General features: G+C 40.1%; 3 protein-coding genes and 1 non-coding gene across 4 annotated transcripts in view; 3 read left to right on the top strand and 1 right to left on the bottom strand.

Annotated features, from left to right (window-relative positions):
• The window catches only part of LOC115589279 (deaminated glutathione amidase-like), a 37,671-nt gene that overhangs the window by 19,685 nt on the left and 971 nt on the right, over positions 1–17,015 (top strand). The window contains exons 2-4 of the mRNA XM_030430114.1: positions 14,837–15,070; positions 15,351–15,454; positions 15,555–15,691. Of these exons, the coding sequence (XP_030285974.1) occupies positions 14,838–15,070; positions 15,351–15,454; positions 15,555–15,691 (474 nt within the window). The 5' untranslated portion in view covers position 14,837. The remainder of the gene's footprint in view (positions 1–14,836; positions 15,071–15,350; positions 15,455–15,554; positions 15,692–17,015) is intronic.
• Positions 41–122, top strand: trnas-gcu (transfer RNA serine (anticodon GCU)). The gene has a single exon. It is a non-coding gene; the product is annotated as a tRNA-Ser (tRNA).
• On the bottom strand, positions 1,213–6,184 carry pfdn2 (prefoldin subunit 2). The gene is made up of 4 exons (XM_030430115.1): positions 6,029–6,184; positions 3,018–3,106; positions 2,757–2,880; positions 1,213–2,448 (listed from the first exon to the last, which is right to left on the bottom strand). Exons 1-4 carry the CDS (start codon positions 6,107–6,109, stop codon positions 2,260–2,262), a joined length of 483 nt encoding a protein of 160 aa, XP_030285975.1. The 5' UTR covers positions 6,110–6,184; the 3' UTR covers positions 1,213–2,259.
• Positions 7,575–13,304, top strand: nit1 (nitrilase 1). The gene is made up of 6 exons (XM_030430112.1): positions 7,575–7,803; positions 8,634–8,867; positions 9,132–9,235; positions 9,336–9,472; positions 9,878–10,003; positions 11,406–13,304. Exons 1-6 carry the CDS (start codon positions 7,715–7,717, stop codon positions 11,670–11,672), a joined length of 957 nt encoding a protein of 318 aa, XP_030285972.1. The 5' UTR covers positions 7,575–7,714; the 3' UTR covers positions 11,673–13,304.

Raw genomic sequence — 17,015 nt, forward strand, 5'->3', positions numbered from 1 at the left:
TCATACAAGATTTTATTTGCTATAAATAAGGAGTCCATAGGACGAGGTGGCCGAGTGGTTAAGGCGATGGACTGCTAATCCATTGTGCTCTGCACGCGTGGGTTCGAATCCCATCCTCGTCGGAAATCCCTTTTTCGTTTTCTGTGTCAACTCTAGATTATCTAGTTTGTTACGTTTAGTGGTCCTTTGTAAATCTAATCCAGTCGACATTCTTATTTGCTCATTTTACTGGATAAATTGCCTTTTGACATTGCAATTGCATGCAAGCACTATAAAATCAAAACACAACCCTGTATACTTTTTTCATCCTGTATCATAAAAGTGTTGTAATCATTGTAATCATATAATATATGCTGCCACTTTTTATGTTTTGTATTGATCTTTGATTACAGCATGTTTCTATGTATTTATTTGCGGTGTATATGTTATGTCAATAGTATACTAATACACATATACATGATATGCTTATAATGCTTTATCTTTTTATTTCACCTCTTTATCTTATTACTATTTTATTTCTCTTTTTTGTTTTTCTCACTAGCTAAAAAACAAAAATAAGGGGGTCAAAAGTGCATTTCACTACATTTTGTATTTTAAGATGTGTTATTTTGGTGAGATATTTTGGTGTTTCACTCGTTTATTCCATGTTTTTTAAATATTTTTGGCCCTCAAAACTAATGCCACGCATTCTATTTGACTTTTATTGCACATTCATGCATAGGTTTTATCCCAAGATCCCCAACTAGTTTCAAGCAGTGAAAGTAAAGATCCTTAAATATTGGACCATCAAACTCTTCTCTATATAAATATGTGTATTATGCGTATTTACGCACATACATTAGGCTGTCAAGTCTTGCAGAATAAGATAATTAATAGTTTATCTTACATCCCGTTATCCAACACACAGGCCAAAAATGGACATAACAGGTTCTGCTAAATATTGTTAAAAATTACTAAATTCCCTAGAAAACCACCAATGTTAAATATGCCTAATATTAATGATGTAAGGTGAGGTTGCAGGTAGACTAAGCAAAGGCTGCACTTGTATGAAAATAGCCCATAATTTCATCCACCAGAGCAGATAGACAAATTCTGTCAGCCCCAATTTGATTTTACTGCATTATTCATTCTAAATATGACTTCTACCACATATATAACATGGAATATCACCACACCATACAGTCAGAAGAATGTAAGACACCACACATGAAGCACAACTGTGACATTCTTTAATTCTTGACTATCAACAAAAACATTTTTTCTCCTCACAACTACATAAACAGTGTGGACAGCACACGACAGGTCCTAGGGGGCATTTCTTTAATTTAGATTGTGCCAAAAAAAGTAATTGAACAACTCATAGCTCAAGCACGTGCTATAGATCAGAGAGAATACAGGTTTTATTGTGTTTTCAATGACAGGGCTTTACTGTTAAGGTGTGGCAGTAGCACTGACTTCTAGCTGTGCATGGCTAATGTGTTAACAACATTTTATGATTCATGTTTCACAGAGGGTTGTTCAACAAAGCCAACAGATGTTTATTTTTTTTTTATCTATAGTGACATGTTTTCAGTATAAACTCTGGTTCATGCTCATAACACCTGGTGTCAAAATGCCTTCCAGGACCTATGCTGCCTTGGCAAGGGTGACTCATTTGCACAGCTCAACATACTTTAGGGCCCTGTGACATCAGCACTTACTTTTCCAAATTTTTAAGTTCTTAGTCCAAAATGTGAAGTTTACAAAATTCAAAAGCTTGTTTACTTAAAAATGCACTTTTATCTTGTTTTATTTAATAACTGTGAGCATTCATGTGTCTTCTATGCTTGTTTTTAAACTTTGTAATAACAGAACCAATTATTTTCTGCATGAGAAAAAAACAAATTTCTGTGATCTACGACAGTAAACTATTTACTAACTCGTGTGTAATGAAAGTAAGACTAAAACAAGTACATGAATTCAGTTGTTTAATTTATGCCACAATATTTCAGAAATAAAAAAAAGTCAGCTTCACTGACAAGGCAGATGCAAGACAAACACCCTTATTTTTTTTACACACTAGCATTCACATACGTAAGCAGAACTATGTGTACTGTACTTTGATACCAAGTGTATAATGTTTAGCATAAATCTCACAAATCTTCTCAACCAAGGTCATCCTGTGAAAAGCGCAATTTTTCAAACTAGATTTTGTGACTCCAACTGTGTTTTCAGTACTGCAGAAATCATAAGGCCCTACTGTTGATCTATTATCACAAATTACGACACTAGAACGCCAGCTCCGCTTTTAGACCCGCCCCCTTCGCTGTCCCTCGAAGACGCCGACTGGCCTTGTGCGTCTGATTCTCCCTCTCCTACCAACCGGATGTTGTAGCGTTCCCTGTACTCTGTGAGCTCCCGTCCTTTGGACTGCATCTGTGTGTTGATGGTCTCGATTATTTTGGAGATCTGCGAAGGGGAAAATAGAAAAAAGTGAGACGTTTTCTACTGAATTTTAGATTTGTGCCTGAAGTTTTTTTCCTTGTTTTAAATTATGTTGACTTAATATATTAAAAATAAGGTAACTGTTAGTTGTATAAGGCTAAATGTATGCATCTATAACAACAAAGTGTTGATGTTGCAAGTATTTACTTTACGCTGATAATGGCCTAAATTGCCTTTACAATACAGTTTTAACAATTAAACACCACGGTACTTTAAAATGATTTAAAGATAGAACTTAGCAGTACATTTGTCTTCCTTTTCTCAACCATCACCTGTTCTTTGTGGGATTCCAAGGCTGGTAGAACTTCTTTAACCGTCCTCTCCACCAGCACTCCTCCTACTAGACGAAAGCATTTCCTTGAAGGGTCCACATCCTTGAGGGTTTCAATAACTAAGCTGCATGAGGAATAAAACATGTTACAAACCAAAAACGACACAATCAAGGCACCTAAAAGAGCCAATTAGCTGGTCAGGAAATATCTTTGTTGATCAAAGATGAAATGAGTTGAGAGTGAATCAAAAAGGCTGCCAACCTGTGTTCGTTGATGTCCATCTCAAACTCTGCAGCTTTAGAGGCCATACTGCGCTGCTCCTGGCGCATCCTCTGAAATGTTGCAACCACCTGTCAAACAGAAATATACACCGTCAGCAACAATACAGACACAAAGAGTTGTGTTGTTAATGTTAATCATAGATTTAATCAGTTCTGTAGTGATACAGTAATCAAGTTGTGATCACTAATTAATCAAGTTAATTATTAATAGGCAAGGCAAGGCAAGGCAAGTTTATTTGTATAGCACAATTCAGACACAAGGCAACTCAAAGTGCTTTACAGGCACACACAAATTACATTAAAAGACAAACATTTCATTTAAAAGACATTAAAAATTGCATTATAAAAAAAAAAAAACAAAAAAACTCAGAGTACTAATGCAGTTCAAAGACTTGAATTGCTTCAGTTAAAAGCAGTGGCAAAAAGAAATGTTTTAAGTCTTGATTTAAAAGAGGTGAGAGTTGGAGCAGACCTGCAATTTTCAGGGAGTTTGTTCCAAATATGTGGCGCATAGTAACTGAAAGCTGCTTCTCCATGTTTACTTCTGACTCTGGGGACTGAAAGCAGACCGGTACCTGATGATCTCAGAGGTCTGGATGGTTCATAACGCGGCAGCAGATCAGAAATGTATTTTGGCCCGAAACCATTCAATGCTTTATAAACCAACAACAGGACTTTGAAATCTATTCTTTGATAGACAGGAAGCCAGTGTAAAGATCTAAGAACTGGAGTGATGTGATCTACTTTTTTGGTTCTTGTTAGGACTCGAGCAGCAGCGTTCTGAATCAGCTGCAGCTGTCTGATGGAGTTTTTAGGGAGTCCTGTAAGGACACCATTACAGTAGTCGAGTCTGCTGAAGATAAATGCGTGAACAAGTTTCTCCAAATCCTGCCGAGACATAAGCCCTCTTATCCTGGATATATTCTTAAGGTGATAGTAGGCTGACTTTGTAACTGTCTTAATATGGCTGCTGAAATTCATGTCTGAGTCCACAGTCACACCAAGGTTTCTGACTTGGTCTGTAGTTTTCAACATGACAGACTGAAGCTGAGCAGAGACTTTAAGTCGTTCTTCCTTGGATCCAAAAACAATTATTTCAGTCTTATCTTTGTTTAACTGAAGGAAACTCTGACACATCCAATCATTGATTTGTTCAATGCATCTACTCAGGGTATGTATGGGATTATAGTCCCCTGGTGATATAGTTATGTAAATTTGTGTGTCATCTGCATAACTATGGTAGCAAATTTCATTGTTTTCCATTATTTGAGCTAGAGGGAGCATGTAAATGTTGAATAGTAGAGGCCCCAGAATGGAGCCCTGGGGTACTCCGCTTGTCATTTTCATCCGTTCAGATGTGTAGTCACCAATAGACACAAAGTAACCTCTCTCATTTAGATAAGATTTAATATATTAAAGTAATCTAGTAAACGAAATCTAACATGTTGTTGAGACTAACTAGTTGATTTATGAGCTGACTGACTTAAAAAGGGTCATTTTGGAATGATAAACACAGTTTGAGACTGCAGTGGAAAGTAGATTTTGCACAAAGTACTATTTCGGGATATTATACAGGTGTGTCACAATACATGTATCGACGATAGTTGTATGTGATATTGTGTTAATATGATAATATCCTGTGAACAATCTAATGCAGATGTTTTGCCTTGTAGATCCTTTGTTTACGAGTTCATCTCATTGTTTTTTCACTAATCCATAATGGTAGTTGTTTGTGTTTTTTTTTACAGTTGTGCTTACAGACTCTCTCTATTCAAATTTTGAAAGTAATGTATTGCTCGACACAGGCAAAAAAAAACAACAACCCAGCAAACAGAGTAAAAGATGAATTTGACTAGTGTATCACAATAGCAATATTATCATGAATTTTTTCATTTACTCATTGAATTTGTTTGGCCAAGATAACCGTCCGGTGAAAATCTGATATCTTGACAGCACTGATGTTATACCTTTACCTCCATGACATTTATCTGACAGCTGTAGTTAACGATTTCTCCACAGATTACAATTTTACACTCAAAATATACGCTCACACGATATTGTTTAGAAATGCGGAGTTAATTCACCAGTAATAAGGATTTAGTTATATATTATTAGACTTAGAACGGCCCCATTCCACATAAATTCTTTAATTTTGGTACTTCCTTTTAGAGCCAACATTGTAGGTGAATGAATGAGTTATTTTGTTGACAGAAGATAGATCAGGTGTAATTATTGGTTTTGATTACTCATTTAAGTAATTGTATTACTATTACTAAATATTACAAGAGAAAATGTAAATATTCACCAGTATTGTTGAACTACTCATTGTTGGCCAGACATAATATGTCATCTGAATGTGTCAATGTGGCTGATAAGAAATTGTGATAGACAGTACTTTCTGACATTTAGAGATTCAATTAACACATTAATTCATAATATAATTGTCAGAATGATTAAAAGTGAAAACATTTGCTAGTTGGAGCACGACTTTCAGAATATATTTTGCTTAGAACAGTTCTGTATTTCTACAAAATACTTTTGCAGCGTAGTATTACATAGAAGTACTTCTGCAGTAAGTTCAAAAGGATCTGAATACTTGGTGTACGACAGTAAAATAAGTCTGTGTGGTCCCCGATGTTAAAAATAGCTCTCCCACGATCTTGAACTGGGTAAGACCTGCCATTCAGTACAACACACTTTCCCTTGTGAGGCGTATGCTAATTAAAAGCAAACTCTATTATAGTAATTGATAGGGGCACAAACCGGTGTCAAACTGTTTAGAAATGCAAGTAGTATGTATGGCTTCACCCTGGCTCTCCCCGCTGTAGCGTTTTGTGGTGAGAAAGCAGAATGCTGATGGCGATGGGGAAGCTAACGTTAGCCTCGGCTAGCTGGGAGTCAGATTAGCGCCTGTAGCTTCACCTGACACGGCTGAGCGACAACCACAAAAAGTGTACCGACTAAAGAAGGCCAAGGTGGAGGTGAGGGTACCTGTTCGGCTGACGGGCCGGACTGTTTTCCACCGGCACTGTTGCTGGATTTGCTACCCGTGCTGCTACTGTTGGCTGCCATCTTGGAAGGGTGTTGCTGCGAAAGACCCCGGCCAGGAAGTGTAGAGCTGGTTCACGGAAATGCCTGTGTGGAAATGCAGCCTTCTTCAGAGACAGTAACGCCGAAATGATGGGACCCCACATAATAATAATAACAACAACAACAATAATAATAATGATAATAATAAATAAGTATTTTCTCCAATTTGATTAAAAAAAAAGAGCTTATCTAATTAATTCTGAGAAACCTTGAGAAACTTATCTCAAAATAATATGAAACTGAAATAATGACGTAATTATCTCAAAATTATAACTTTTAAGATAAACTAATGACACTTTCTCATATTGATAGGAAAAGCTGGGTTCAGACTGCCCAACTTTATTCATTCTTTTGAGATACTAACTTATTATTTTGTAAAAGGTTTGTCAGTATTTTGAAATAATAAGTATTTGGAGATGCTAAGTCCCACGTTTGAGATACTAAGTCATTATTTTATGATGTTATCATTATTTTGAAATAAGTTCATATAAAAAAACATTACAAAATAATTTTCATTGTTGCTAATAAACATATAGTCTAATAGTAATTATTTTGAGAATATTTGTAATTATTTTGAGATAATACCTCTGTATTTTGACATTTGAGTTTCTCAGTATAATGACTCACTGGATTTTATATTTATTTATTTTTTGGTCATATTAGCGGAAATGGTCTTCCATAGGCCATAGTAAGATAGCCCCATTATTGTACTTAATAATCTAAACCGCTGATGTCTTTTTCTACTATATTTACAATAGGGAAAAAAAACATGCATGCTGGCCTGCCAAAGCCAATGAATGTTGTTTTTCATGTAGCACAAACTAAATAGAGCCAAAAAAGAGACTTCATCATAGACATATGTCAGCAACTCCTGGTGTCCTGGTATCCGTAAAAAGTAAATCTCATGATCTGAATGCTAAAAGTTGGAATAAAATCTCTTAGAATTGGTCAAGCATATTTTACTCACAAATGAATGTTCATTTAGATCATTTGGACAAATCAAACAAATCAAAACATTTGCAGCCACAGAGGTTATGTATATATGCAGGCGTTGTACAAAATTAGTTCATTATCAGTTTCTGTCTTTGGTGTAAAAGTAAAAAACTGAATATGTTAAAAAAAGAAAAAGAAAAAAGAAAGAAACAGGTGCCAGAATATATTTTTAAATATTGTTTAAAAATGTTGTTTGTTGTTTATAATTTATTTTGTTGTAATTTTTGAAACATTTTATTTAGTGAAAGGGTTTTTTTTATTAGAAAATAAATACATTAAATACATCCAAACCATTCAACAGAGAAGATAATCATCTCAACTGCTGATCCTTTTCTTCTATTCTTCTATCTTACCATATGCTGTATGTACAGTATATATTTTTATCAGTTAGAAAATCTCCCCTTGCACTTCAAACGAATACAAAAACTCTCCACCAGGTGGAGACAGTGTGACTTAGTGCTTGTTTTTAGAGCTGAGAAGAAGAAAGTAGCTCGCTGATCCTTCCTGCTGTACAGTGAACACACTACTGAGCCAAACATGTCCAGTAACATGGACTGAACACTGAAGGTGACAGTGTTTACTTCGCCTGGACCAATGATCACATTCGGGTGCATTTTGGGAAGATCAGCAAAATATTTGGCCTCTCATCCAGTTTGGAGACAACAGATCAAGCTGCAAAACAGGTATGTTTATTATCCTACATAGGTGAATATGTTGTTTTGATATCTAGCTTTACAAGATTAGAGTTGATGTCTGTCAACATACATGACCGAGATGGTCATCAGAGCACAGCCCAGAGTTTTTATTACAGATATTACATTAAAGTGAATTTGTTACAGATGTCCCCATATCCTAGTAAGACTATCATGGGCACAGAGCTGTAAAACATTATGTAATAAATTTATCACAGAATAACTAGTTCTGTTAATGATCAGCCAAGACTGAACTGAAGTGTTTTCTGGCATGCAGCAGCAACAACCTCTTCTCTGCGCAGGAAAAAAACGCCCCAAATTTCCTGCTAACAATCTTGTTTTCTTAGTCTTCTTTGATTGGCAGTTGGATAACTTTGGGTGTTTGGCCCTTTTTCTTAATAAAGTATTCAATTTTATATACATGATATGTGATTAGAAGACTCGCCCCTCACAGCAGAATCGAGAGCCCATGACATTTTTTACTCATTCTGACCGGCGCACACAGACAGGTCAGAGCACAGACGCTGTAAAGCTTCTTTTTTTATTTTCTACCGCTGCTGGTTTAATCAGCGCTCCTGATTGTGTTATGTCTGTCTGGAGTGTTTGCCTCCATTCTGTCAAGCATGATCTGAGAGTTTCATTCACAATCAGACAGTCAGTGTTTACCTCCATCCTCTAATGTTGCATGAGACCCACCCACACTTTTCTTGCATTGTTTATATTGTTCATCTGAAACTACGCTGTCAGATTGCATGAGACAGTGATGACTGAACTTAAGTCTTTGCCTGGCATGCAGCAGCAACAACCTCTTCTCTGCGCAGGATGTCGTCTTCACGTCTGCCGGTGGCTGCAGTGTGTCAGGTGACGGCCACCCCGGACAAACAGGCCAACTTCTCTGCTTGTAAACAGCTGGTGGAGGAGGCCAAGGAGCGAGGGGCCGGCATGGTCTTCCTGCCTGAGGGCTTCGACTACATCGGATCAAGTCGGGAGGAGAGCCTGTCGCTGGCTGAGAGCCTGACAGGAGACACAATCTCACAATACACCCAGCTGGCCAGGTAGAAGGTTTTTTATGTCTGCTGTTAACAGACCTTGACATATGGACTTCTTTTAGGCGCTGTTTTAGGTGATTTACTTGGCTTTGCTTTGCTGGAAGATACAAGACCAGTGACTGTTACGAAGCTCAAAGATTAAAACATACAAATTCAATATGAACGGGTAAAATCTAGTCTCTACTGTCTCGTGTGTCATGTGAAGAACATGTGTGTAATTTCCACTAACATCAAGGAGTCCTTCTGGTATATTATGTGTCCTTCTTCCAGGAAGTTGGAGGTTTGGCTGTCTCTTGGAGGATTTCATGAGCGAGGACATGACTGGGAGACGGACAGACGGCTCTACAACAGTCACATCATAATCAACGATAAAGGTGGTCTCCGTTGAACAAACATATTTAACCCCCAGTCCATGTTCCCAACTTGTGTACACAAATTCACACTCACACTGACACACTGTCTTTTCACCCACAGGTGAGATCGTTTCAGTTTACAGGAAGGCCCATTTGTTTGATGTGGAACTGCCAGAGAAAGGTGTTTCCCTTAAAGAAAGTGCCTTCGTCATCCCTGGACCAACCCTCGTGTCCCCAGTCCAGACTCCCATCGGAAAGGTGTCATTTTCTGGGATAATCATCATAAAGTAGACCCACAGGGGTTGATTCACAGCTTCATGACCAAAGGAGCTGACTCAGCCCTCGTATAAACACACATGCATTCTTCATATTAGGGGATTTGTTTGACAAAACCTGCTGTCACAGACAACCATGACAGTTCAGGAATCTAAAAACATTTTCAGCTCTGAAACTTTAACTCAAAAAAGGGTACGGCTGCACTTGGAGTGAGTTTACAGGGAAGAAACACATATTTAAAACAGAATTCTGTTTGGAGTCAGAAAGCCAAATGTTTCTTAAAGTCTTTTTAACAATATTCTGGCATGATCCAGTCTGAGCAACCCTACGGTAGTTTAATATTAAAATCTTTTTGTGTTCTGTGGTTTGTTTTTATTCTTGCCACAGGTTGGCCTGGGTATCTGCTATGATCTGAGATTCCCCGAGTTGTCGCTGGCTATGCAACGGCACGGGGCCGAGATTCTGACGTACCCGTCAGCCTTCACTGTAGCAACAGGAGCTGCTCACTGGGAGGTGGGTTGAGTCATGATTCAACTGCAGGCTGAGCTGAGATACAGTATCTCACAAAGTGAGTACAACCCTCACATTATTGTAAATGTATTATTATATCTTTTCATGGGACGACACTGAAGAAATGACACTTTGCTACAGTGTAAAGTAGTGAGTGTAAAGCTTGTATAACAGTGTAGATTTACTGTCCTCTCAAAATAACTCAACACCCAGCCATTAATGTCTGTACCACTGGCAACAAAAGTGAGTACACCCCTAAGTGAAAATGTCCAAATTGGGCCAATTAGCCATTTTCCCTCCCCGGTGTCATATGACTCATTAGTGTTACAAGAAGTTGAGTGCACGTGCTCAGCATCATATCAGGGGGTTGTCTTTGGAAAATAGACGTATGAGTGCTGCCAGCATTGCTGCAGAGGTTGAAGGGGTGGGGGTCAGCCTGTCAGTGCTCAGACCATACACCACACTGCATCAAATTGATCTGCATGGCTGTCATCCCAGAAGGAAGCCTCTTCTAAAGATGATGCACAAGAAAGTCCGTAAACAGTTTGCTGAAGACAAGTAGACTAAGGATAGATGGATCACTGGAACCATGTCCTGTGGTCTGATGAGACTTAAGATAAACTCATTTGGTTCAGATGGTGTCAAGCATGTGGGGAGGCAACCAGTTGAGGAGTACAAAGACAAGTGTGTCTTGCCTACAGTCCAGCATGCTGGTGGGAGTGTCATGGTCTGGGGCTGCATGAGTGCTGCGGCACTGGGTTGCTAGAGTTCATTGAGGTAACCATGAATGCCAACATGTACTGTGACATACCGAAGCAGAGCATGATCGCCTCCCTTCGGAAACTGGGCCGCAGGGCAGTATTCCAACATGGTAACGACCCCAAACACACCTCCAAGACGACCACTGCCTTGCTAAAGAAGCTGAGGTTAAAGGTGATAGACTGGCCAAGCATGTCACCAGACTTAAACCCTATTGAGCATCTGTTGGGCATCCTGAAACGGAAGGTGGAGGAGCGCAAGGTCTCCAACATCCACCAGCTCCATGGTGTCGTCATGGAGGAGTGGAAGAGGATTCCAGTGGCAACCTGTGAAGCTCTGGTTAACTCCATGCCCAAGAGGGTTAAGGCAGTGCTCGAAAATAATGGTGGCTACACAAAATATTGACACTTTGGGCACAATTTGGACATTAATGGCTGCGTGTTGAGTTATTTTGAGGGGACAGCAAATTTACACTGTTACACAAGCTGTACACTCACTACTTTACATTGTATCAAAGTGTCATTTCTTCAGTGTTGTCCTATTAAAAGATATAATAAAATATTTGCAGAAATGTGAGGGGTGTACTCACTTTTGTGAGATACAGTACATACCCAAGCAAACCAAAAGTTCCTGTATGTATTCCCAGGTGTTGCTCCGTGCACGGGCAATCGAGAATCAGTGTTTCGTCCTGGCAGCAGCGCAGGTCGGCCAGCATCATGAGAAGCGCCAGTCGTACGGTCACGCCCTGGCGGTGGACCCCTGGGGTGAAGTGCTGGGCGACTGTGGAGGGGAGAAACCAGGCATGGTGCTGGTGGAGATTGACCTGGAGAAGTTCAGCAGCATCAGGAGGAACATGCCGGTCCAACAGCACCGCAGAGACGCTGGTTTCTATCAGAGTCTGGAGAAGACTTGACAGGACAGTCTGACTACAGGCAACCGACTAAACAGAGAATTTCTCACAGGATGAATCAGCGGAAACATTATTTTTCCAGGATACTTTCTTGTCAAATTAGGCTTTTTTTCAATGAATAAATATTTGGGAAGTGTAAACATGGAGTATTTGTTCTGCTCTTGACAAGATGAAAAAATGGCAAAAGCTGACAGGAAGACATTCCCATTTCTAGCTAAGTTACTGATACACTATATTGCCAAAAGTATTGGCTCACCTGCCTTGACTCACATATGAACTTAAGTGACATCCCAATTTCAATCCATAGGGTTTAATATGACGTCAGTCCACGCCTTGCAGCTATAACAGCTTCAACTCTTCTGGGAAGGCTTTCCACAAGGTTTAGGAGTGTGTTTATGGGAATTTTTGACCATTCTTCCAGAAACGCATTTGTGAGGTCTCACACTGATGTTGGACAGGAAGGCCTGGCTCTCAGTCTCTGCTCTAATTCATCCCAAAGGTGTTCTATCGGGTTGAGGTCAGGACTCTGTGCAGGCCAGTCAAGTTCATCAACATCAAACTCTCTTGTCCATGTCTTTATGAACCTTGCTTAGTGCACTGGTGCACAGTCATGTTGGAACAGGAAGGGGCCATCCCCAAACTGATCCCACAAAGTTGGGAGCATGGAATTGTCTAACATCTCTTGGTATGCTGAAGCATTCAGAGTTCCTTTCACTGGAACTAATGGGTCAAGCCCAGCTCCTGAAAAACAACCCCACACCATAATCCCCCCTCCACTAAACTTTACACTTGGCACAATGTAGTCAGACGAGTACCGTTCTCCTGGCAACTGCTAAACCCAGACTCGTCCATCAGATTGCCAGATGGAGAAGATCGATTCATCCCTCCAGAGAACACGTCTCCACTGCTCTATAGTCCAGTGGCAGCTTGCTTTCCACCACTGCATCCGGCGCTTTGCATTGCACTTGCTGATGTATAGCTTGGATGCAGCTGCTCGGCCATGGAAACCCATTCCATGAAGCTCTCTGGCACTGTTCTTGAGCTAATCTGAAGGCCACATGAAGTTTGGAGGTCTGTAGTGATTGACTCTGCAGAAAGTTGGCGACCTCTGAGCACTATGCGCCTCAGCATCCACTGACACCGCTCTGTCATTTTACGTGGCCTACCACTTCATGGCTGAGTTGCTTTTATTCCCAATCGCTTCCACTTTGTTATAATACCACTGACAGTTGTCTGTGGAATATTTAGGAGCGAGGAAATTTCACGACTGGACTTGTTGCAAAGGTGGCATCCTACCACAGTACCACACTGGAATTCACTGGGCTCCTGAGAGCGACCCATTCTCTCACAAATGTTTGTAGAAACAGTCTGCATGCCTAGGTGCTTGCTTTTATACCCCTGTAGCCATGGAAGTGATTGGAAAACCTGATTTCAATTATTTGGACAGGTGAGTAAAAACTTTTGGCAATATAGTGTATGTATTGATCTGTGGGCATGAGTGGATGTGCACAAATAAATATGTATTTTTCTGTGCTTGAATAAAAAGCTGTTGTAAACTGAAACATGGAAGCACATCACTGTTTCTTAGATGCAAAGTGATGACATCAGGTAATAAATGAAATGATTGGAAATGTTTAATCTCTCCATTGACGTTAATAAACAGCAAACCAGTTCTTCTACATACATATGTGAACTATTGTCCAAAAATTATAAAAAGCCTCAAATTAAAAGTCCTTTTATCATCTTACTTACATTAAATGCTTTCATATGTGGAATTATTTCCTCGTAAAAATATCTATCTATCTTTGTTTGTCTTTTATCTAACCAACAGTGGTAGAGAAAAACTACTTAAATAATCAACTTAAATAAAAGTAACAATACTAAAGTATAAAAATCCAATAAATAAGTCCTACATTCAAACACTTGCTAATGTAAATGTGCAAAACCTTGCTCACTACCACCACCCCCTCTCTGACTTCACGTCAACTGTATAAGCAGCCAAATCTGCCTTCTACCTGTCAAACATCAACTCCTCTGCCTCCAACCCCAGGAAACTATTCTCCTTATTCTCTTCTTTTCCTCACCCCTCCTACCCCTACCCTCCTTTCTCCCTCACTGCTGATGACATTGCAACTTACTTTACCAAGAAAGTAAAATACATCAACTCCTCATTTACTCCTATGCCCATCCGGCAAGCACCTCCCCCCGCCAACCCTCACCTCGATGGCCTCACCTGTTTCAGTTCTCTTTCCTCTTAAGATGTTCTCAAACTAGTGAGATCTAACCAGACCACCACCTGTTCCCTTGACCCGATTCCCTCCCCCCTTCTCCAAAACATCTCTCACGACATCCTGCCATTCCTCACCACTCTGATCAACTCCTCCCTCACTTCAGGACTTATTCCATCTCCTTTCAAGACAGCCACAGTAAAGCCAATAAAGAAACCCACCCTAGACTCAGCTGACATCTGAAACTACAGACCTGTATCTCTTTTTCACTTCTCTCTAAAACCCTGGAACATGCAGTCTACAACCAACTGTCCTTCTGTGTTTCACAAAATGACCTCCTTGACCTCCTCACGGTGACTGAGTCACAGGATGCAGCCAGAGCCTCGTCCCGCTCTTCAGTCCTCATTCTCCTCGACTTATCCTCTTGGTTCGCCACAGTCAGCCACCAAATCCTCCTCTCGACTCTGGCTGAACTTGGCATTGCTGACTCTGCTTGTTGTCAAAACTTAGGTTAAATCTTTCCTTGACTGGGGAAATCATTCCAGTAGTAGTAGACGCCGTGTCCGCAAGTTTACTAGAGATAATTTTTCCCTGCTGCCATCCCAGTATTCGATTATATATTCATGATATATGATTAGAAGACCCGCCCCTCACAGCAGAATCAAGAATCTGTGGCAGTTTTTACTCGTTCTGACTGGCGGACACAGACAGGTCAGAGCACAGACGCTGCAAAGCTTCTTATTTGATTTGCTGCCGCTGCTGGTTTAATCAGCGCTCCTGATTGTGTTATGTCTGTCCTTCTGTCAAGCATGACCTGAGAGTTTCATTCACAGTTAGATATAATTATATCACAGGAGAACTAGTTCTGTTAATGATCAGCCATGACTGAACTTAAGTCTTTGCCTGGCATGCAGCAGCAACAACCTCTTCTCTGCGCAGGATGTCGTCTTCACGTCTGCCGGTGGCTGCAGTGTGTCAGGTGCTAGCCACCCCGGACAAACAGGCCAACTTCTCTGCCTGTAAACAGCTGGTGGAGGAGGCCAAGGAGCGAGGGGCTGGCATGGTCTTCCTGCCTGAGGGCTTCGACTACATCGGATCAAGTCGGGAGGAGAGCCTGTCGCTGGCTGAGAGCCTGACAGGAGACACAATCTCACAATACACCCAGCTGGCCAGGTAGAAGGTTTTTTATGTCTGCTGTTAACAGACCTTGACATTTGTACTTCTTTTAGGCACTGTTTTAGGTGATTTACTTGGCTTTGCTCTGCTGGAAGATACTTTTCAGAAGATACAAGACCAACGACTGTTACGAAGCTCAAAGATCAAAAAGTACAAATTCAATATGAATGGCAGGTAAAATCTAGTCTTTACTGTCTCGTGTGTCATGTGAAGAACATGTGTGTAATTTCCACTAACATCAGGTATTCCTTCTGGTATATACGTGTCCTTCTTCCAGGAAGTTGGAGGTTTGGATGTCTCTTGGAGGATTTCATGAGCGAGGACATGACTGGGAGACGGACAGACGGCTCTACAACAGTCACATCATAATCAACGATAAAGGTGGTTTCCGTTGAACAAACATATTCAACCCCTAGTCCATGTTCCCAACTTGTGTACACAAATACACACTCACACTGACACACTGTCTTTTCACCCACAGGTGAGATCGTTTCAGTTTACAGGAAGGCCCATTTGTTTGATGTGGAACTGCCAGAGAAAGGTGTTTCCCTTAAAGAAAGATCCTTCGTCATCCCTGGACCAACCCTTGTGTCCCCAGTCCAGACTCCCATCGGAAAGGTGTCATTTTCTGGGACAATCATCATGAAGTAGAACAACAGGGGTTGATTCACAGCTTTATGACCTAAGGCCAAAGGAGCTGACTCAGCCCTTGTATAAACACGCATTGCATTCTTCATATTAGGGGATTTGTTGGAGAAACCTGCTGTCACAGAAAACCACGACAGTTCAGGAATCTAAAAATATTTTCAGCTCTGAAACTTTAACGCAAATAAGGCTAAGGCTGCACTTGGACTGAGTTAACAGAGAAGAAACACATTTTTAAAACAGAATTCTGAGTGGAGTCAGAGATTTTCTAAATTTGGAGAAGAATGTGACTGTGGAGGGGAGAAGCTAGGCATGGTGCTGGTGGAGATCGACCTGGAGAAGATCAGCAGCATCAGGAGGAACATGCTGGTCCAACAGCACCGCAGAGACGCTGGTTTCTATCAGAGTCTGGAGAAGACTTGACAGGACAGTCTGACTAAACAGATAATCTCTCACAGGATGAATCAGTGGGAACATTATTTTTCCAGCATACTTTCTTGTCAAATGAAGCTTTTTTCCAATTATTAAATATTAAGGAAGTGTAAACATTGAGTATTTATTCCGCTCTTGACAAGATGAAAATAGGGTGAAATGCAGATATTGGCGCCGCTCGCTTGTGGTTAAGGCAGAAACCAGACATTTACGCTTTTGCTCCTCCCTCAGAATTTTTGGGTCATCTTGTCATCACTGCATCAGATCATCTCATTAACAGTTACATTCAGCTTTATTTGTCTAATCCCGTCAAAACAATCAGCTCAGAGCAAATGAATCTGTAGGTGGTATTACACACACACACTGGTCAGTAGATGGTGCTGTCGGGTTGTAAGAATATGAGAAACTAGAGGAAACGGCAAAAACTGACAGGAAAACATTTTTCTAGCCAAGTCACTGATATGTTTCAATCTGTGGCCACGAGTGGACGTGTACAAAAAAATATGTATTTTTCTGTGTTTGCATTAAAAGCTGTTAACCCAATGCAATTCCAATACATTTCTTCCATTTGCTTGATGGAATCACATCACACATCACACATTCTTTACAGTCAAGAAACATCAAATCCGTTCTATTACATACACATGCGTGAATTAGTGTCCAAATATTATAAAAAGCCTCAAATTAAAAGTCTTTTTATCATCTTACTTACATTTCATGCTCTCACGTGTGGAATTATTTCCTAGTACAAATATATATCTCTCTTTATTTATCTTTAATCCAACCAATAGTGGTGGATAAAAACTACTCAAATCATTTACTTGTATATAAGTAACAATACTACAGTATAAATAAACACTATAAA

This window comes from Sparus aurata, chromosome 10 (genome assembly GCF_900880675.1).
Source record: "Sparus aurata chromosome 10, fSpaAur1.1, whole genome shotgun sequence".
Lineage (NCBI taxonomy): Eukaryota > Metazoa > Chordata > Actinopteri > Spariformes > Sparidae > Sparus > Sparus aurata.